This window comes from Emys orbicularis, chromosome 16 (assembly GCF_028017835.1).
Source record: "Emys orbicularis isolate rEmyOrb1 chromosome 16, rEmyOrb1.hap1, whole genome shotgun sequence".
Taxonomy (NCBI): domain Eukaryota; kingdom Metazoa; phylum Chordata; order Testudines; family Emydidae; genus Emys; species Emys orbicularis.
The window spans coordinates 28,422,936-28,445,481 of NC_088698.1; the positions used below are offsets into that span (position 1 = coordinate 28,422,936).

The window sequence follows — 22,546 nt, forward strand, 5'->3', positions numbered from 1 at the left end:
TTAGTAATGCATGTATATTATTTACTCCTCCATACAAATTAGTCTATGAAGAATAAAAATTAATATGAAGAAAATAAAAAGTAAGGAAGAATTACAAGATTAGGATGAAGCATCACAGAGGGAACAGCTTCCTGGCCTAATTCAGCAGTGGTGTAAGTTGAGTTGCCTCTCCTTACGTTAGCAGTGAAGTTTGCCTTTGTCTTCAGTCCTCGCCAAATGCCAAAATCAAATCACACTGTTGTCACCAAATTCAACACAGCTCGTTCATCACACTTTACACAGTTGCTGCAAGATCCCCCACTCCTGGCATGTAGGACAGTTCAAAAGTTGCCTCAGATTTTCATTCATCATTTGAATTTGAAGTTTGTAAATAACCGTGTAACATAATAATAAACGGACAGTCTTGTCCACTGCAACTCTGTAGATAAGTATTGTCCAATATCATAAATTCAACCTCACATTGAGGCCCAAGTTACAATCAGTGCTAAGTATGTATTAATTATTATTATTTATACTCTCAAAAAAGCTTTCAGACTTCAGGAGTCTGCATGGCTCTGAGGCCATAATCACAGAAGAAAAAAGCTGTCACATCAGAAGTGTTCTAAATAGCTACCAAAACCCCTCCAGGTTAGATTTAGAGAAGGGGTTCTGTTTGGTTCAGGGACTGATAATTGGAAGCAGAGTGTTTCAGTTGGTCATCAGAACAAATCCAGTCCAGACTAGTTGACACTATTTTTGGTGGAATCTAACATGAATGTGGTAGTCATCATAATCCAGTTTTCAGTAAGCAGATATCCTCATTACAAAAACACTTCTACAGCTAGTATCCTCATTGCAGAGCAGTAACAGAACCTGAACTACCCTCTCATTTTAGGGGATGAAGTCTCATCAGACTGGAGCTGCAACTGATGCAGGGGAAGCTTGACTATGTTGTCCCTGTTCTTTGGAGAAGCAGAAGACTTCATTCTCCAGGGCTGACAATCTGCCAACTTTCATCAGCACTGAAATGATTTTTTCAAAATTATAAGTTGTAGCTGATTGAAAGTCAAGTTGCTGTACTCTACGTTTAGAAATGCCTCAAGTCTGCTAGAGGAGATTAACTCTTCCTGGTGCTGGGTTGCTCCCATGCTACTCCCTTCCTCATGACATCATGCCTCGTTTCCTGCTCTCAAAAGAATTTATGGGAGAGTTGCTCATGCTCCTGTGTCACTGAAATAGAGCCACCAGGTGGCGCTCTAATTTTAGCGTACTGTACAGTATTGTATATGCAGCAAATGGGAGTGACTGATTTTCCTAGAAAAAATAACAGGAGTACTTGCGGATACAGACTAACACGGCTGCTACTCTGAAACCTGATTTTCCTAGAAAGTTTGGTAGGATAACATACTGTTCTCCCAGATGCCTTCCTATTGGGTCCATTCAACTCTTGCCCATATAAACATAAAGCTTCAAAGAACACAAACGTTTTCACCTCTATAGTGCAATCTCTGTGACTACTTGAAATGAGACCGGGGTATTTCTGTGCTATATTTCAAACCCCTCTCTGTATCTCAAGCAGAGTTAGACATGTAGATATATGGGCTCCTTCTCAGAACATACTTGAAGGGGATGTTGTATGAGAACACAATCTTAAACCAGCTTCAATCAAAGAAAGTTAGAATTCTGTAGTGTAACACAATTTACAAAGCAAACTCACACAGCCAGAAAACAAACAAACCCCAACACCGAGCCACCCTGCCCAAAAGTAAAAAAGGGATGATCCCCTTTTCTGCCCCATCAACAGGAAAAAGTAAGGGCTCTAACAAAGATTAGACAATTTAGAGTTTAGTTTTTCAAAGTTGCCAATAGAGACTCCCTTCCTTACTGCATTTCAGAGGCCAGTGTCTGGCACCTGTGTAATATTGTCTGTCTAGTTATACACAGCTTCCCTCAGGTTCATTCCCCTACAGCTTGGAGGCCTGTCCAGGAAATTAATTTACTTTAATTGCCTGGAATCCTAACACCCACTACGCTCCGCTCTAATCACTAAACTGCTCACCCTGAGTCCTGGTCAATCCCAGGCACCTATTGATAAGAGGAGGGAGGGGCAATCATGAGGGGGCGGAGCCTAACTCTAGTGACCTCTATTACCCAATCCAGCCATGGTGCGGGCGGGGCCTAGCATAGCCGTAAACGACGGCTGCTACGGCCAATCAGCTCGTTAGCCGAGTCTCAGTTGGCCAATAGGGAGGCGGGGAGCGGGTGTCGCCGGCGGGTAGGAAGCAGGACGCTAGGCTGGGCCCGGTGTTTGGTTTCTGAGGAGCCGGTGAGTCGGGGAACGGGCCGCCAGGGGAGAATGAAATGGGGCGGGGGGCAGCGAACTGCTAGGCACGCCCTTAACCGTGGGGGGCCTGGCCCCCCTCAATGGCCCCGCGGAACGGGAGCGCTCAGCCCCCGCCCCACGCATTCCTCCCTGGGGGCGCTCGGACCCCCGCCCCCCCTCATCCCTCCCCCCCGCTCGGGCTCCTGGGGGCCCCCGCATCCCCCCCCGCTCGGGCCCCTGGGGGCGCTCGGCCCCCCGCGCATCCCTCCCCGCTCGGGCCCCTGCCCCTTCCCGTATCCCCCCAGCTGACTCTAAGGCCCAGTAGATGCCGCTGAGTACACCTGCAGCTCGTGCACAGAAGACCCTGCCCCTACCTTGCATAGGTCTATGGGTTGCTTTATTCCTTCCAGTTTTTATACTAGAAACGCCAGACCGTGATTATGGAGACCAAACTCCTACCTCTTTCACCTGTCTGTAGGGTAACTGGAAGTCCTGAGCAGCGTTTGGCTAGAAGTGGCTTTTCTACACTGGAAAAAAATCTGTTCTTTGAAAGAAACGTCACCTATTCTATGTTAGTGTTTTTTGTTTTAAATATTGTTTTTGGTGTCAGATATGATCACCTGGGGTAGGAGTCAGGGCTTTTCCAAGTAAAATTTTCAGCTATCTTTATTAAGGCTTGTCTTCCTTAAGATGTTTTTGTTGATCTGTTGAGTGGTGTCTTAATTCTAGGGCTTTTTGTATAAATTTTATTGGCTAAATTATGCTTTACTGTCCATAAACAGTTCATAGTTTTGCAGAGTTAATATTTTACTTGTGTTTTTTATATATATATATATAATATATATATATAAAAATAAAAGAAGACACTATCCACATCTCAGGGAAAAACATCTGCAGGAGATTATCCTCACTAGCCAGCTAGGGTTCCTTACACTCTTAAGAGCTGCTTGAAACCATGTTTAATAATACAATTGTTTCTAAATGGTGGGGGAGTCTTGCTGGCTGCTTGAGGAAAGCAACAGTTTGTAATAATGGAATATGTGATATAATGTCAGAGGATCTGAAGAAACAGGAAGTAGCAGAATGAATAATTGTATTTGTTCTTATGAACAGAAATGAAACTGAAAATGTTTAATTGTCCCTTGCTCCAGCTTTCAAAAGAACATGGATATGGCTGCAGTTAATGAACAAGAAACCCAGCTGTGTAGCAATTGGTAAGAAACAAATGTCTGGCACTATTGGCACAAGTGTATTGTATGTTATTACAATGTCCCTACATAAACTCATAGAAACATGCTGTATTGCTGGCAGATGTCTTCAGATATGGAAGCAACAAGTGGTATATAAAAGAATAGAAAATATTCTGGTAGGCACTTCACCGGTATTCAGAACTTGCTGTGTCACCTTGAGAACAGCAGAATAATACTAATGGAACCTGCTGGTAGTGGTCTCCACCCCTGCTCCACCCTAGAAGAAGCAGAAATCAACTAAAACTATTGGTTCTCCTTCAGATAATTTTTTAAAAATGTTTCTTTAAAATCAGTTTCAAGAAAGCTGAAATATACAGGATTTAATTTTTGTGGCTTCTTATAGCTGTGTGTTTGTCATACATACAGAATATCATTTTGCTGATGTCCCAGCCTGTTGGGGTCTTAGGAACAGATGGGATGAAAATGAAGGGTTATTGCTGTTGTTTTGGGAGGGGCTAGGTTTTTATCTTGTGGCAGGGCAGGTAAAAATAATTGTCTTGTTGGGGGCTGATGAGTTCACTTCTGCGCTTGTGAACATGGTTTCCCTTAAAAGTTAAACTCCATCTTGAACTTTCCTCTACTTCCTCTATCAAGTTGATATAGGTAGAGAGTGGGAGAGGTTCAAGTACTTTGCTTCCACTTGGTCTGATTTGCCATCTTTGCTTTTATGGCATGGGTTAGCCTTTCAGGCACTCTACCCTGTTTTCCCCTCTCAGGGCTCCTCAGGAATACTTCTCCAGCACTCTTAGGCTCAGAATATTCGTACCACATAGTGGTGGTAACTTCAGAGGCCCAAATGAAGCAACAACACAAATGACATCCGCCCACCTAGGCTTAATAGAAGTCTCCCATCCTTTCTGGGCTTTTCCCAGCTCCCTGCTCCTTGGCTGTGACATCACCCACAGGGGTGCTGCCCTCTGCCTTCCTCTTGTTCTAGCGCAGGGGTAGGCAACCTATGGCACGCGGGCCAAAGCCAGCACGTGAGCTGACTTTCAGTGGCACTCACACTGCCTGGGTCCTGGCCACCGGTCTGGGGGGCTCTGGATTTTAATTTAATTTTAAATGAAGCTTCTTAAGCATTTTAAAAACTTTATTTAGTTTACATACAACAATAGTTTAGTTCTATATTATAGACTTCTAGAAAGAGACCTTCTAAAAATGTATGACTGGCACGCGAAACCTTAAATTAGAGTGAATAAACGAAGACTCGGCACATCACTTCTGAAAGGCTGCCAACCCCTGCTCTAGAGCAAGGGTTCTCAAACTTCATTGCACCACGACCCCCTTCTGACAACAAAAATTACTACACAATCCCAGGAGGGGGGGACTGAAGCCTGAGCCCCATTGTCCCAGGGGATGGGAAGGGGGCAAAGCCCAAGGGCTTCAGCTCCAGGCAGGGGGCCTGTAACCTGAGCCCTGCTGCCCAGGGCTCGAGCCCTTGGGCGTCAGCCCCACGTGATGGGGCTCAAGCTTCAGACCTGGGCCCCAGCAAGTCTAAGCCAGCTCTGGTGACCCACTTTGGGGTCCTGACCCACAGTTTGAGAACTGCTGCTCTAGAGACTCCTCCTCCCACAATCCAGGCCTCCTGGTTTCTGACGTCTCTCTAGAACCTGCAGAGTTTTCTGCTTCAGCCCATCAGAGCCCCACCTCTGTTTTCTCTGTTCCTTTCCTACCTGGTTTTTCTGGTCTCCCTCCCCTCTGGGGCCCAGGCTCTTTCTCTTAATCCCAGTTTGGGGTCAGCTGACCAGTCTCAGGTGCATTGTACTCTTCCCTCTTAAAGGGCCAGTGCTACCCTGTTACACACTTTTCAAATGGCTGAATGGATTTTTCCCGCCTGTAAGTCTGTCTGCACATAGCTCAGGATAGAGCAATAGATTTCTCCAAAGTAGAGTAAGGTAGGGATTCCTCACTTCAGAACAGCAGGGATATTGCAACTTTTGTTGGTTGAACCATTGACCAATATTGCAGCGTAGCTGAAGAGTCTGTTCTCTAGCTTTGCCCAGTGGAGGATTGCCTGACTTTTACACTATGGCGGAGTGCTCTTTGCAGAGTCTGTAACTGTTACTCCTGGTCTGACAGCCTGGATCTGGTGACTGCCTGAGTATGCTGCAAGGCTTGTCTGTTTTCCCCAAAGGGGGAGCTGAACAGAGTTTTGACTTAATTTGATCAATTGGGAGACTTTGGGTGTCTAACTTGGTAAGTGTGTGTGTTCTGACTGTACACAGCATGTAGTCCTAGATAGGCTTTTTTCTTTTACAAACCGGAATACATGGAAACGATGAATTCCTGAAGGGCTTATTTGCTTTTACCATTGGTTCTTCCTTTCAGGCAGCTCTCTTGAATCCTAAATTTGTTTGTTTATTTTCAGTGTAATTTGTGAAGAGTAACTTTTTTGTATCCTTCTTGTAGCAAAAAGGCTATACCTCTAGCTAATTTCACCATCCATGAAATCCACTGTAGTAGAAATATTGGAGTGTGTCGTTTCTGCAAGGAGTCTGTCCCTAAATCTGAAATAAAAAACCACATTGAATCTGAACATGTGCAGGTAAAATAAATTCTACTTTAAAATAGCTGATCTTCATGAAGTGCATTTAGTAATTGTTTCTGTTTCTCCTAGGTTACTTGTAAGTGTAATATGAAGATGGAAAAATGCCACTTAGAGGATCATGAGGTTGGTATATTTGGTTTTTGCTCTTGATAATACTCTAGTGTATTTCCAGTACTGACACTAGAGCCTTACTGTTCAGATTATAGCTACCGTGCTAACTGATCTTGGGTCTGCTCTGCCCATGTTTAATCTGCTTTCTAAATCCATGCTAATCAGTGATACTCTTGTAAGAGGCTAGCTGTATTAGTTTGAAGTGGTGGTACTCACATGCCTAATAAGCAGCTCCAAGCTCCTCAACAGGAGGGAGTCTATGTACGTTGGTAACTTAGGTTGGTGGCCTAGGTTTGTCCCTAAGTAGTGGTTAAGGCTAAAAATTCTGCCTGTGGCTATAGTTGCATTGAGCTTGGCACCTTCACTTCTCAGTGTCGTCTTTATTTCAGGTGGTGTGTGGTTTTTGTGTGTCTCCCCCCCCCGCCCTGACCTTTATGCAGGACCTAAGGATTTGTCTTGTCTAAACAGTTTTTAAAAATCATGGAACAATAAACACTTACTTCCTATGATTTTCTTATTTACAAATTGTCACTGGAGTTAACGTTGTCAGTGGAACAAAAGTGTCACAGAAAAATGGGATTGTGCTTCAGCATAAGCATCAAATGCAAAGCTATGGCATGGGGAGGGATGCAAAGGGAGTTGGACCAGGTGGCTTATTTTAAAGCATGCAATTTTGATCCTCCGATTTCCTGTTGCAGTAACTTACTCAAAGCACTTCATGCACTATAACTATTAATGAAGCAATATGAACAGTGGCAATCGGGACAGTTAAGTAGAAAACACAACCAAAAAAATCTACTTTGAGTGTTTAGTTTAGTTTTTTAGGGGTGTTATTTTTAAGTATGATGTCTAGTAAATACATGCTTCCTTTTTCCTGTATAAAATACACTGAACTTCCAGTGAGACATACTGTGTATAACTACTCAGGAGTTTGTACTCCCTGTCTTAAATAGTAACTTAAGTAGTAAGTCTTCTTTTATGGGCTGGTTGGATTCTAGCTGAAGACACAATTAATCTCTAAAGCAATTTGGAATGCATCTCTCAGTAATAACACCGTGAACTGGGTACCTTCTTTGGGCAGTAAGTAAGCATAGCATAACTATAAGACTGTGCATATATCAAGAGTTATTCAATTTTATATTTTAGGCATCAGCATGCCCTCTGCGTCCTGCAGTTTGCCAACATTGTGAGATAGAGCTTGCATTCAATAAACTTCAGGACCACGAGGATTACTGTGGAACTAGGACTGAAACATGTAGTGAGTGCGGTCGCAATGTAATGGTGAAAGATCTGAAAGAGCACCCTGAAGTTTGTGGGAAGGAGGTGGAAGAAAAAAGAGTTAGCCAAGCAATGTCACGTTATAACTATAAAGATGAGGCTGCAAACCTGTGTACCTTTCAAACGATCAGAAACCTTCTGAGTTCAGATGGCTATGCTGGGCCTCTGCAGAGGATGTCTGGGCCACTGGAAGGCCAATTTTATAGCAGTTTTGGAGGAGACCAGGCTTCTAAGAATATTAACAGAAGAAATGCATCAGCAATGCAGAGAGATCAGAACCGAGGTAAAGTGTGGACAAGGGCAATAATTATACATTCATAAGTTTTATTTTTACCTTTAATTTAAAGTTAGGTAACTAATAATGGTCCCTTCTGACCTTAAAGTCTATGATTCTAAGTGGAGTGAAAGCTCTATACCTGTGCACTGTATGGCAGTGTTTCCCAAACTTGGGATGCCACTTGTGTAGGGAAAGCCCCTGGCGGGCCGGGCCGGTTTGTGTACTGGCCACGGTTTGCTGCTCCAGGCCAACAGGAGCTGCTGGAAGTGGTGCGGACCAAGGGACGTACTGACCGCTGCTTCCAGCAGCTCCCATTGGCCTGGAGCAGTGAACCGTGGCCAGTGGGAGCCGCGATCGGCCGGACTTGCAGACGTGGCAGGTAAACAAATCGGCCCGGCCCGCCAGGGGCTTTCCCTACACAAGTGGTGTCCCAAGTTTGGGAAACACTGCTGTATGAAAATGTCAGATAATTAGAAAACCTCTAATGAAGTGTGGCTAGAGTTCACATATGCATGCTTAGTTTCTTTTACTTCAGAATAGAACTTCAATGACATAAAACAATTGAGTAGATGACTTCTGAAATATCTGGTGGTAGGATACGAGTAGCTTACTAATATTAATAACTAGCATGAATCTTTTATCTAGAAACAGAATTTGGCTTGCATCCATTCAAATTCTGTCCATTTTATTTAGCAGTCAAACTCTTCTGTGCTTGACTTAAAGGTTAGTTAAGATGTTTCTGCAGTCTTTCATATTTGATGGTGAGCATTTTTGCAGCAGCAGCCTGTATGGCCATAGGTGCTATAAATGCCTCTTTTCTCTTTCCACTTAAGTTCTGATATCCCAAATCACCATGCCTAAAAGACACCCTTTCCATGAACACATGCTCTGCTTTATGTTCAGAGGTATTCAAAGTATGTAGCATTGCTGAAGACTGAATGGATGGCCTTTGCTTTAAGATTCACCTGCTTGTGAAATAACTCATCAGATTTAGTTATTAAAACTGAGAAGATAAATGACTTAGTTTCCAAATTGGAAAGAGAACCTCTAGAATTGGGCTGCTTAATACTGAACATTTTGGAAGGAACTGAATTCTCCCCTCCTCCTTTATGTAGATTTCAGTGCAAAAGAAAATTTCTGGATCATATGGTGAGTTCAGATTGAATACCTGTTCAATTTTCTAACTGCGGCAGCATGGAGGAGTTCAGTCTTTCCTGGGTCCCAGTCCTGCAGTGTGATGTAGTGCTGGGGGAGTAGATGGCGTCTGGGAGGGGGTGTGCGGGAGCTGTTGAGCAGGAACAGCTGCTACCATGATGAGCTGCAGGGTGCTGTGGAGCTGCTGCCTGGATCTCTCTTCGCTGCCCTTAATGATTTTGTTGGTCAGGTAGGAGGCGGCAGCTGCTGCTTAATATCTAGGGAGCTGCAGGGCAACCAAGAGGGACGAGGAGCAGCAGCAGCCCCATGGAGGAGGAAGACACAGATGAGACACTTCCCACAAGCTCTTCACCCAAAAAAACATGGAGAAGGCAGACAGAGACTCTTGAAGAGCAACCTTTTACTGCATGTAACAGTACTTGAAGGAAGCTGCCAGAAGCTGGGCCTGGACAACAGGGGATGGATCACTTGATAAATTGCCCTGTTCTGTTTGTTCCCTCTGAAGCACCTGGCACCAGCCACTGTCGGAAGACTGGTTACTGGGCTAGATGGACCATTGATCTGACCCAGTATAGTCATTCTTACGTTCTTAAGCAGTAAGGGAATGCCAAAATTCCAGTCCAGTTTCCAGAGAGCAACTTTTCCAGGACACTCAGGAAAAGCTTCAGACTGGATTACAGAAGAGGTAACTAAATCAAGGAGAGGTAAAGATGGAACACTTGTCAACCTTTGGCCAACATGGAGGTTGCCCATCTGTGCTTTCAATATTTTGCAATGGGCCCTCATGGGGGGGAAAAAATAACAGCTACATCCCATGTTCAGAACAGGAACTTGATAAAGAGTTTCCAGTGTTAAAACCTTACTTCATTCCAAGCCCTGAGCTAGTTGGAAAGAATGAAGCTGGCATGCAGGTTAGATGGTTGGGACATGGGTGAACTTGTAATTCTTTCTTACCCTGTCTTCAGGCAGTGGGCTTCCCCCGTACAGTTCATGGGTCCAAAACGTTTCCAAAGGCCTCTGTGCACACTAGTTCCCCAAAATAGGTGCAATGATGATCAGCCACACCCACTGTGAGCATTTGGACTACCGTAGTGTAGTGAGTTCAAATGAGTACTTTTAGCAGTGAGCTGAGATGACTTGTTCTTCTGGGTCTCCTAAACTGGATGCAGAAATGTGGCTGTGAGTGATTGAGCTGGACTAGTGGGAAGAGACCTGTGTCCCTGGTCATGATGCAGTTACTTCTTGTTTTTACCCTTTCTTAACGCTGGTGGAAGAGGATGTCAACAGATAATGGGGCAGCTGGTCTGTCTTGGGGCCCTGGAATAGGTTTTTCTTTGAAGGAGATACTGGTTACTGTGTTGCTTTTGGACAGATAGGGGAAAGATTTGGACCTTCTCTTGCAGTTATTCTCATTGAAGCTCATGAGCTAAGGTGGTTTATGAAATACCAATGTGTGAATCCCAAAGAAGTAGTAAGAATTCATATTCCTGTTCAAAGAAAGAATTGTGTAGTGTAGGGATTCATTGGGGAACTGTTGCTTTAGCAAATGACTATTACTCTGATCCTCTAGTTAAACTGAATAAAGCCCTTTGGAAGATATAGCTTGAAAACTGAAGATTTTTGTTTTGAACCATGCAGAGTCTCGAGACTTGAAGACCAGCAATGATGGATTTGAACAGCAATAAATAATAATAATAATAAAAAAGGCAACTCCTTCTGAGTTTTGGTTTGAATTAGAAAATCATTAAAAGATTGTCTAATTTCACTATAGGGTTATGAATTTATTTTTTTTAAATGGACTGGCTTTTTTTTTTTTTTAAGACTCCAGGTTTAATTTCATAGGTTAAAAGCTTGCATATCTGCTTAATCATAAACTTGCTATTTGTCTGAATGGAATATTGAGTTGATTTAAACACTGGCTAATGTACAAGGAAGGTCTTGTAATTTCAACTGCTATGTACATCACCCATAAAAAGATCAAATACGCCTTTTTTATTTTGATCTCCTATTCAGCTTGTCTAACAGCCTTGGCATGTGCATTTCCTGGGAGTTAATGACTGATTTGTGTTTAATGGTCTTCAGAATATCATCTCCCTTTTTTTTTTTTTTTTTTTTTTTTTTTTTTTTTTTTATTCATCACCTGGAAGTGTCCTATACCTTGTAAATACATGGTTTAGTGGGGTAGAATCTTCCAACACCGATACGTTGCTAAAGCATGTTTAAAGTCCTAATCTTACTGAACACCTGTATCTTCATTTTAATGAGATACTAAGAAACCTGAGTTTAAAAATGGTATAAACAAATGTGCCTTTTAAAAGAGATGTACAATTTAAGATTGCATCTTCAATGCATAAATATAGGTCTCTAAAGTTGTGATCAGCCATATCTTGTATATTAAAAAAACTTGTTTTTTTTTTTTTTTTTTTTTAAAGTGAGTCACTGAAGGAATTGTCTCAAGCCACAGGGGTGCAGAAAAGTTTTCACAGCTTGCATGCTAAAACGTACTGTATCAAATTGCCATACTAACGTACAAAATAAAGCCTATTAGAACCCCACTGATTTCAGTGTGCTGAAATCCCCATGTGGGTGAAGAGATCAGTGCATGTAAATTTCATTGCAGGCATTTAAAGTCTGAATACTCCTTCCTGAAATGTTTTTAGAGGCCTCGCTTTGTACAGCCATAATCCCACTAATCTGTATCTGAGTCGGATGCTTGCATCAGTAGGTGAATGGACTTTGCTCAGTGATGGACTGAAAACATAAGACTTGTTACAGGTTCATAGATCTTTATGACTAGAAGAAACCATGCTGAACTACTGTGACCTCCTGCATGATACATGTCAGAATCTGTTCCAGTAGTTCCTGCATCAAGCTTACAACTTCTGGTTGAACTAGAGCTTATTTCTTAGGTGTTTAATTGTGATTTAAAGATTGCAAGGGATGGAAAAAATATGATGTCCTTTAGTAAATTGTTTAAATTTAAGAATTAGAATATTAGGGTTGGAAGGGACCTCAGGAGGTCATCTAGTCCAACCCCCTGCTCAAAGCAGGACCAATCCCCAGACACTTTTTTTTTTTTTTTTTTTTTTTTTTTTACCCCAGTTCCCTAAATGGCCCCCTCTCAACCCTGGGTTTAGCAGACCAATGCTCAAACCACTGAGCTATCCCTCCCCCCAATTGTATGGCCAGTAAAGGAAACAAAGTTCCCCTCCTCTCAGGCTAGACGGGGGGAAAAATACAGGAAAGGGCAAGGATTAGCTTCCCTTAATTCATCCCAAAATATAAATCATGAAGTGTCTTTCTGAGGCTTTGGCTATCTGTTGTAAAACAAGAGTGCTGTGTGTGGGGCCCAATTCTGCCCTCGTTTGCATATGTGAACTTCTGTTTTATTTACTTAGTCTGTTCTTAAAATCAGAATTACTGTTAAACTATGTAGTTGATACTTACAGCTTCTGATATCTTTGTTTAAGAGGATGAGCTGGAACGGCTGGAGAGGAATAAAAACACGGAGTCCTCTCTGTATGGAGAACAGAATTCCAATTTAGACTATATGTTAGCCCTTAGCCTGCAACGTGAGAATAATCCCCACAACAGTATTGCAGCTGAAATTCACAGTGACTTCTGGAAGAACTTCTACTCCAAAGAGTCCACGCCATCTGAGCAGTTTAACGAAATAAACAAATCCGATACTTTCTCCCATCATCTTTCGTCTGTTAACACTTCGGATCAGCTCAAAAGTAAGTTCTTGAAAAGCTTTCCTTAAAAAATGTTTTTGTTGTTGATGATCAGGGGGACTCTCATGCCTAGCTCCTTGGAGATATTCTGACTTTCAGTGCCAGAACAGTAGCACTTTGAGACTTTCTAAACTGCTTTAGATATCCCCGGCATCTGATGTAGAAATTCTCTGAATGTGCAGAAAAGCCTCCCCTATTCTTGGAGTTTTTCCTTCTTTTCTGGAACTGTATCTTCAGCTCCCTAAATTTTTGACTGTGCTGCCTGCTAAAATAGCAACATTTCTATGTATAGACAATAGTCTCTTAAGATTTGTTAACTAGTGAAATTTGATATTGGTATCTGTCTATCCCAAAAGAGGAGTACAGCATGTTAATATGGGAAGGTAAAAGTGACTTGTTTTGAAAACCGTATACTAGCAGATTTAACTTGCTGTAGTTCTGCCATGTCTTTACAAAATAAAAGAAAAAAACCCTTATTCCTGCTTGTACTGAGATGTAACAACTGAGTAGGTGATGTTACATTTAAGATTAAACATGCTAAAGAGGAACTCTCCTGTATTATCCAAGTGCCAGATTATTTTATTTTAAAAAGAAATTTTGTGTGTACTGTGTGTGTACATCCATAGGCAGGCAGATAACGAGATTTTTTTTTTTTTTTTTTTTTTTTTTTTTTGGTATTGGACTTAAAGAACTGAGGTTTTGGAGGGAAAAAAAATCCTTTTCAACTTTTTAGAAAAAGTGACCTCTCCCCCCCCGTACTTATAAAACTCATAAATGTGAAAGTAGAGTGACTACTGCCCTAAGACTTGCTATAATCCCTCCTCTGTGGTGCAGAACAGAATGATCTCATGGATTAGAAATTCTGAAGACAGGTTGATTAGTCTGATTGTTACCCCTTTTAATGGTAGGGGGTTTTAATCCTTTTACTTACCTCACAGATGATGATGATATCATGTTGCCATGTGAATTTTGTGAGGCACTCTACCCTGAAGAAGACCTGATTCTCCATCAGGTTTGGTATTTCTGTATTATATAACAATAATACTTAACTCTTAAAGTGCTTTTTGTCAAAGGAGGTAAGCATCATTATCCCCATTTTATAGGTGTATACGCAGGAGGCTTACTGAAATGGATGCTAGCACTTCTGAGTACAATTTCTATTTAGAAACTGAATTTTGTTGGAGCAGTTTAGCATAGTTAGTGGGAACTCACTCCAACAATGCTTACAGGATGCTACATCTGCGTAGAACCTTACAAACACTAATATTCAGTAGAAATGTCTTAGTAAACTAAAAAAACTAATGCAAAACTTCCATCAAAACATTCAATGTGCTGTTCCTTGGATTACCACTAGAAACAAATTGAATGCTAATAGTAAACCACATACACTGAAAAATAAATAAGTTAATTACTGATGTTAGTTTTTGAAATTCACCATGCATAGCAACTTACTTTTAACCTTCTTGTCCCATTAACTGGATATCTGAAGTGGAATATAATTTTGGGTGGTTATAATACTAAGAGTATGTACTGGAAATAGAGGGTGGATCTGTTTTCCTCTGTCAGTGTTCAGATATTACTTAGCACATGAAGGCTTTGTAAGTATAACTAATTCCTTCTTTCCAACGTTGCCCACGTAACAGACAGGCTGTAACCCAGCCAGCGCCTTTGCTTCGTTCAGTAAAAGAGGTTCCTCCCCAAGTCAACAACAAGAATACAACAGACCTGTTAAAGATTTCTTAGACCAACTGCACAGCAGCAGATCTACATATCCACAGCAGCAAGAAGCGGTACAGACCGAAGGGAGCATTATCATTCCATGTGAATTCTGTGGCATTCAGTTAGAAGAGGAAATACTCTTCCACCACCAGGTACAAATCCTATTTGTAGGATGGAATTCTGCAAGACCTAGCAAATCTGACTCCCTAGTAGTAAATATTGAAATCATGATAATCAGGGCCGGCTCCAGGGTTTTTGCTGCCCCAAGCGGCGGGGGGGGGGGGGGGAAAGCTGCGATCGGTGGCAGCTCCACCGCGCTGCTTGCTTCTTTGGCGGCAATTCGGCGGCAGGTCCTTCCCTCCGAGAGGGACAGGGACCCTCCGCGGAATTGCTGCTGAAGAGCCCGACGTGCCGCCCCTTCCCCTTGGCCGCCCCAAGCACCTGCTTGCTCAGCTGCTGCCTGGAGCCAGCCCTGATGGTAATGCTCAGAGGCTGCAATTGGGATTGCAGATGCCAGGGATTCACATACTTGTCATTTGAATCTGTCCTCTCTCAACACAGGGGTTATGATTTGTACCCCAAGGTGTTGGTGCATACTGGGGCTCATGTTAAAGGAAGAGTTGTGGAAATATTATTTTTCAAATAATGGAGTCTGAGCAAACAGCATTCAAGCAATACAGCATAAATCCTCACATTTTAGGAGCTCCTGACTGCCACCTTCTCACTCCTTCACTATAATACCTTCCTCTGCATGACCACCTTCCATCTCTTAACAGTGAGGGCAAATAATTCCGCAGAGAGAACCATAATGTCTAAGTTCTTGAATCTTTCTCCCATTGGGTTCTTCTGAAGTATTCATAAGAGACCTATTTTATTTCCCTATCCAAACCTGAAATCCTATTTTAATTGCCTTACACTTTCATTATCTTGGCCTCTTGCTCATGCACCTGTTGAATTAATGCACAAGAATGAACAGATTCAATTCTCTGATGCAGAACTTCTTGAAAGGGAAGATGACATGCACACAGGTCATCTGAGACTAGAGTCTGACCTAAATTCAGATACTATTGGCTGATGTGTTCTGGCTTCATGATGTATTTGGGTTTAACTACTGTTCAGTGAAAAGCTGCCAAACAGATGACATTTTGCCATAATCAGACACTTGCAAACTTTCCTATCCCAGCATGTTCAGATCTAATGAGCTGTAGACTGTGAGGTGTGACAAAAGATCTATTTTGCAAACTTATTTAAACCTTCCTCTGCTTTTTTTTTTTTTTGGGGGGGGGGGGTGTCAAGTGAAACCCTGTCCCGTAAATGTATCGCAGAGTTTATATGAGAATTGTTCTGCTACTTAGCTCAAGAGTCTGCCAGCACTGTTGCAGCATGGCTTCTGCTTGTTTAAATCAGGAGGGGAAACCAGTACCATCGTGTGTGTGTGTGTGAGAGAGAGAGAGAGAGAGAGAGAGGCACTACGCCCACTAATTCACTCCGGCAATCTCCTGAAGAAAGGCCACTGCCATCAGTATGAAGGGATGATTTGTATTCCTATGCACTATATTTAAATAGTGCTACAAATATACAAAACGTCATCTTCATGGAATAAGTCATAGTCTCCACTGTGAAGTGCTTGGCTTAACCCAGACCAGATCAAGCATGGAGTAGGAGTTAAGGGCAGGCAGGCATGAGGGCCCTGGTAGACGTAAGACTGGGCTGAGTGGCCAGTTACCATGCAGGTGGAATGGACCCCGCCAGAAGGGGTAAACTAACCTGCAAGGTGTGAAACTGAGAAGGAACGAAGGGAAAGTAAGAGAAGATGAGACCAAACCTGCAGTCTTTGTATCTTCTACCTTCTCATTCCCACATCTAGATTAGAAGCCCGGGAGACAGAAGGTAATGGAGATGTCTCAGGTGATAGAGAAGGGAGGATATTGAAAGGAATTGAAGTGAACTGGAAAATGCATGAACCAACATCCAAATTGGATGGTTTTGTAGTGTCTTCAAGTATGATGAAAACTGTGCCATGCAAAACAATGGTGTGGGGAGCAGTTAAAATGGTCTCATCCCTGTGTAGATTAGTTATGCATTTATTTTTCTAGGAACACAGAAGTTGTAATTTTACCCCCTTGACCTTGGTAGTAATCTTTCAAAGTTTAATTTGATAAACTTGCATAGCTTACCTCTTTGCTTTATAGCATGTGCTCCATAGTAGGGGAGTTTCAGTGCATCTTGGATCATAGCTGAGGGCTGAGGCTTTCCACATCAGGTTGATTTCTGCCTTTTGAAAGTAGGACATTTGGATAAAGTGCCTTTGTACATCTGATCAGAGTCTGCAGTTTGGGGCTCCTTCCGAGTGTCCTGAGTGACTAGGACTGAGCTGCTGTCACGTACAACTTTCTTACGGTCCTCTTGGCCGGTGGTTATCCGACGTAAAAGGGACACCCTTCTATTTACAACCCTCACGCTGGTTTTTAACCCTCTCGTGCTATAGGTAATCCCTAATATGTGTAACTGAAAGATGGCAAATATGTTCTGTTTCCAGTTTGTGCATTTGACAGCACCTAGTGCAGTCAGTTTCCCCTCTTTAGTGACGCTCTTTCACACAGCAACAGAGGGAGAGAAACTATATTTATTTAAAAAAAATAAATTGTAAAACTTGGGGAAACTGGCATGAATGCTCTGGGGTGGGAATAGCACTTGAAGATACTTCTCACTTGGCTTTTTAAGCTACATTGATAGCAGGGTGACACTATTCCTTCTGACTTTCCTGCTGATAGGGTGCAAGGTTGCATTGTCACTATAGCAGCAATGCAGATTGCCTGCTCACGTGCTTCAGCTTGGCTTGGAGGGATCATCTCTAAGGATGACAGGCTAAGCATTGACTGGACATAAAGCATGACACCAATTATGGTGTGGTGACTTCTACTATAGGGAGTAGACTGAGGTCATCAACTCCATCTTGCATAGACCACATGTCAACTAGTTACTATTTCTGGGCTGTACTTCAACAGGTGACCTAGAAGTGAGGATGTGAGCATGCTGTTATCAAGCCAGTCTCTCATTCTTTTCTCAAAACAAATCCTTACTTCCCCGTGGCATTTGAGGGAAGATGTATCCTTCAAAGCTTTCACAGGAATTAAGTGTTCTCTAAGTGTCCAGAAATTATCAAAATCTCTCTTGCACTAGGACCAGTGTGATTTACGCCCAGCCACTGCCAGCCCAGGGGTGGGATTGCCATCCTCACAACTGTTGCCTCCCAAAGACAACTTGGAGAGATCAGAATCGCCAGAATCTAGAAGACGCATCCGGCATCAAGGTATTGGCAAAGTGCAGATTTCCAGCCTGTGCTGCTTTCTATTCATGCTTTTAAGATCATTTTCTCCAACTGCAAAACAGAACAAGAACAACACACGTTTAATCTAGATAAAGACTAGAACTTCCTAACTCCACCCTTATACCATTGTTCTGTTTCACATGGCATAACTTGCAACATGCATTAATGCTACTAAATCATAAGCCTGGAGCCCCACTCAAACAACCAAAGAGAAACTTGAAATTACTCAGCCCTGTGCAGCAAGTGGAAACTGACAAGTCTGATTATAGTCTGCGTATGTTGCTAACTCCATCCATAACTAATGATGGGGTGAACTTTGAATTTCTTGCCTCATCATCAGTTTTTATTGCACCCTTAGGGTCAAATTATGTAGTTAGTTGCATGTAGAGAGGTTTAAGTGACAATAGAAATCGTACATGGGTATCAGAGGGTAGAAGCTGATCCTGAATGTTTACTAAATTAAAAAAACCCAACAAATCACAGAATAGAAACTCCAGAACATATGTATTACCTTAAATTGCCAAAAGGAAATGGATTAGTTTACTTAACTTGTGTATGGGGTCATCCAGTATGTTGGTTGAAGTTAGTATGTAAATTTAACTGTTATGGCAGGTAGTGACTTTGCCCATAAGCCAGTTTTAAAATGCAAGCAAAGCAATTTTTTATACTAGCTTCCCTTAATGAACAGATGCCCATAAGTTTGTTCTAAAGAAGTTCAGCCTCCATGTGAAGCTGGTAAAATGTGTAAATTTTGTCCTGACGTCCTTCACTGTAGACAAAACTCTGCTTTTTAAAAAAGTATTATAGCACTGACCTAAACGCCATCACGGTACCATACTCTGTGTACCCTTTTAAAAAGGTACTACTAAAGGAAGTTCTCCAAAGCTGCTTAGAATTTTGGGGGAATTGTAGTAGTCAGTGAAGACGATATTTCTATGGTGCAGTTCTGTTTTCACAGACTATATGGTATTGCATTAAAAATCTAGGTTATTGCTTTGAAATCCAGAAGCTTTTATCAAGGTGTTTTGTTTTTTGCCTCTTGTTCTGATCCTTGTTCCTTGCTTTGGTCAGTTATTTCATTGCTGTTCCTAGTATGTTTTATTTTATCCGACTTTCGTTTAGGGGAAATTTCACCTCGGTATCTAGAAGACTTCAGGCAGCAGAGCCTTGCCCATGCTGTACGAGAGAGCCGATCACTAAGCAACTTGGCAGTTGCCAGAAGCGTACCATTGACCTCTTTTAGTGCTGTAAGAGCTAATGATGCTCTGACTCACAAAGGGAAGTCCAGCAACTTGGATGGTAATGACCGAAGACTGAGCAGCAGAGGCACAGCTGAATCTGGAACAGGCCCCAGGCCAGTTGTGCGATCCACGCAAAACATCCACCCTGAAAGCTATGTGCCCAGTTTCCCAAGGGCATCTCCAACACGACCAAGGTAGCTTCTCTGCTCAGTGTGGTGGTGGACAGAGAATTTTTAGCTCTAAGTGATTCCTGGGGATGCATCCTTATGAATGGACAACTAGTCCATTCCGATCTAGTTCTGCTATGGTGAGGGTGAGGCAGTGCTTCAGGGCTTGTTTCTGCTAGTGCAGACATCAAAACTTGACAGAAGGGGGAGAATTCTGCGTCCACTGGTCCTCTCATCACCCCACCACAGATCCTTGTACATTTTGCCTATGACTGGGGTAGGCAGCACTCAGTTTGACTAGCTGGTGTCTTTTTGGATTTGTAGTAATAAGTTTAAGAGGAAAACAGGTTTTCTTGGAAACTGTGTTTTATGGCACCTATTTCTAGGGCTCTACCAAATTCATGGCCATGAAAAATGCATCACAGACCATGAAATCTTGTCTTCCCCCGTGAAATCTGGTCATTTGCATATTTTATGTTAAGGCTGCGAGTTTGTCATGGAGATCACGGATTCCGTGACTTCGGCTATGTCCAGTGCAGCTGGCCTGTGAGCCGCCTGAGGAGCTCAGGCAGCACCTTGGCCAGCCGCACCGGCCGCTGCTGGAGCAGTCTCAGGCCACCGCCCCGTCCCCTCCCCAGCAGGAGGAGTTTGGGTGTGGGAGGGGGCCAGGGGTTGGGACATGGCAGGTGGTGAGGGCTCGGCAGCGCTTACCTTGGGAGGCTCCCTGGAAGTGGCCACATGTCCCTCCCTCAGTTCCTAGCTCCACGCACTGTCTCCGCCTGCAGGTACTGCCCTGCAGAGCTAGGAGCTGAGGGAGGGACATGTCGCCACTTCCGGGGAGCTGCCTAGGGAGACTGCCAGCCCCCAAGCACCTGTGGTGTCCCCTGCGAGCATCCGCGGCACCCCTGGGCTGTGCCCCTCCTCTCTCCCAACCCCCCCGCCTCCCTCCCCCCAAAAATATTTAGTCAGGGGTATATAGTACAAGTCCTGGACAGATCCTGGGCCATGAATTTTTGTTTACTGCCTGTGACCTGTCCATGACTTTTTTGCTAAATAAAAATACTTGACTAAAACGTAGCCTTAAGTATACAGATTTCACGGGAGAGACCAGCGTTTCTCAGATTGGGGGTCCTGACTCAAAGGAAGATGCAGGGTGTGTTTACAAGTTTTTATTTTAGGGAGGTCGTGGTATTGCTGCCTTCAGAGCTTGGCAGCTGGAGAGCAGCAGCCGTTGGCTGGGCGTGCAGCTCTGAAGGCAGTGCCCCTCCAGCAGCAACACAAGTAAGGGTAGCAGAACCACAACCCTCCCCCCCGCCCCCCTCCCCAATCTTGCCCCCCTCCCCCATAACTCCTTTTTTGGGTCAGGACCCCTTCAGTTACAACACCATGACACTTCAGATTTAAATAGCTGAAATCATGAAATGTACAAGTTTTTAAAATCTGTTGACCGTGAAATGGACTGAATTTGGTAGTACCCTGTGTATTTGGGTACATCTTTTATATGCACTCTCCTTTTTCATGGAAAGGAGTCTAATCTTGTGTCTTTTTCTCCCCCTCCCCCCCCAATATTTCAGTAGCATTCTTGCTATTGGGATGCCACTGGTTAGAAATAGTTCTGTCTTTAACACCTACTTCCCTTGCTATTGGGTCCAGCCTCCAGTATGCATGGCCAAAAGCTCTGTGAATTCTGCCCAACATTTAGTATCAAAGTACCCAAGGTGAACTAGTGAGACATCTTGTTCTCTGATCCCAAGATTCAGCAGTTTGGGATACAGGCCGAGGGTGAGAGTTTTGGGGGTTTATGATGGAACTCTTGCTCATTTATCAGGAGGACTGTGCTCTTTTCTTAAACCAGTTCCTGTAAGAGGATTGAATTTGTAGAGCTGCTTTGTCTAATGGTGTCCACTTCTCTCCTCTGCAGTGTGAGAAACGAAGCAGGCAGGAGTCCTAGGACTGCAAATGTTCCTGTCAATTTCAGAAACAGGAGCACAAAGGTAAGTTTCAGAGCTCTTCCTGGGTGCTGGATGGCCTCTTTTCTGCGTTTCAATGGCCGACTAAAAGGTTTAGTTTATTTTTACTACTGTCTTTTGAGCAGCCCACATCAAGCATGAGCTTGCCTCTCTGTGGAACTCACAGGTAGTTGCTAATGACTCGCTCACTGCTACTAGAGAGAGCTCACGCTGACTGTCTGTTGTCCTCAGTCTCCTCTGGAGTAGCGAAGAACTGCCCTTTCTGCTAATATACTATTGCTTGGTGTTTGCAGGAGTCTGAACTATTCTACTTCCTTATAGGACTTGGGGCGGTGTCCTTTGCGCCTTGATCAAGTCTAAGAGAGCATGTTGTGATTCAACTTGTCTGTGTAAAATGACATGTATGTTTCACTTACTGTTTCCTCCTTACACAGGCAAAATCCCAGAAACCAGAGTCTGGCCATCTTGAGGAAGAATAATGGATCCTTTATGAAGCGCATATTTAGCACTTGAAGCTCTCTTACTATGCACTATAGTACTTCTTTATCCCAGTGCAAGTACTTGCTATATTGCCACCATCAATGGGGACTTTCTATTAACTTTAAATTTTTTAGGCAGTGATTTTTCTATAATTGTTTGTTTTTAAAAGTTTGTGGAAGTAACGCATACTATAGCCGCTGTACAGAAATGTCAAAGTGTAAATTTTATATTGCTGCTATTTGGGTGGTCTAAACTGGCAGTATCCTAAATCAGTCAGTACTCAGAGGACCAATCTGTTTTTATCTCATCTGCTTGTTTGTGTTTGGAGAGGGGTTTCCTTTTAATGTGCTAGGCCTTGGCTCAGCAGTGTGCAGCAGAAGTAATCCATTGCTTCATCATTGAAGTAAATGAATAGATGTCTGAACAGCAACCCTGTTAATCAAACCCAAAACAATCAGCCAGAACTACTCTGGATGAAGAACCTGCCATAGTAAGTTACAGTAGAGTTCAATACTTGTCTGACTTGTTCAGAGTCTGACTCCTCAGAGGTCGGTTGCAGAACATAAGTCTCTGTAATGAGCAGTTGATCTTAATGATTAACTTCACTGAGGTTTGGGATCAGGGGATGAGTTTAGTGGCTTGGCTTTAAACCTATTCCCCCTTCAGCCATTTAGCTTGCTGCTGTTGGCAGTAATTCTGCATTAACTATCTATTTCTACAGTCAAGACTTTCCCTAAGCCTTCTATCTCTTCAGACCTGGCCTGGGAATCAGGTGGGGAAAGTCATACATATTGTAACTTATGGTGGTTCTGTCTTCCTAAGTCTATTAAATACCAGAAGTGCCCAGTATTCCTAAAGGCATCTACAGATGGGATTGTGATCCACAGTGTGGGAGCTTCAGTCCCACTGGCTTCCATTCTCTCAAAACTGCTCTTTTGCTGTACTGGAGCCCTTACTTTTTAAATTACTTGTAATAAAATTTG

General features: G+C 43.0%; 1 protein-coding gene and 1 pseudogene across 1 annotated transcript; both read left to right on the forward strand.

Moving 5' to 3' along the window:
• Positions 1-2,234: 2,234 nt before the first annotated feature.
• On the forward strand, positions 2,235-22,526 carry TRAFD1 (TRAF-type zinc finger domain containing 1). The gene is made up of 12 exons (XM_065417636.1): positions 2,235-2,305; positions 3,454-3,516; positions 5,962-6,097; positions 6,170-6,223; positions 7,358-7,772; positions 12,392-12,658; positions 13,594-13,667; positions 14,299-14,526; positions 17,558-17,687; positions 18,828-19,140; positions 21,035-21,107; positions 21,518-22,526. Exons 2-12 carry the CDS (start codon positions 3,467-3,469, stop codon positions 21,560-21,562), a joined length of 1,785 nt encoding a protein of 594 aa, XP_065273708.1. The 5' UTR covers positions 2,235-2,305; positions 3,454-3,466; the 3' UTR covers positions 21,563-22,526.
• On the forward strand, positions 9,228-10,523 carry LOC135890521 (N-acyl-phosphatidylethanolamine-hydrolyzing phospholipase D-like; annotated as a pseudogene).
• Positions 22,527-22,546: the final 20 nt, after the last annotated feature.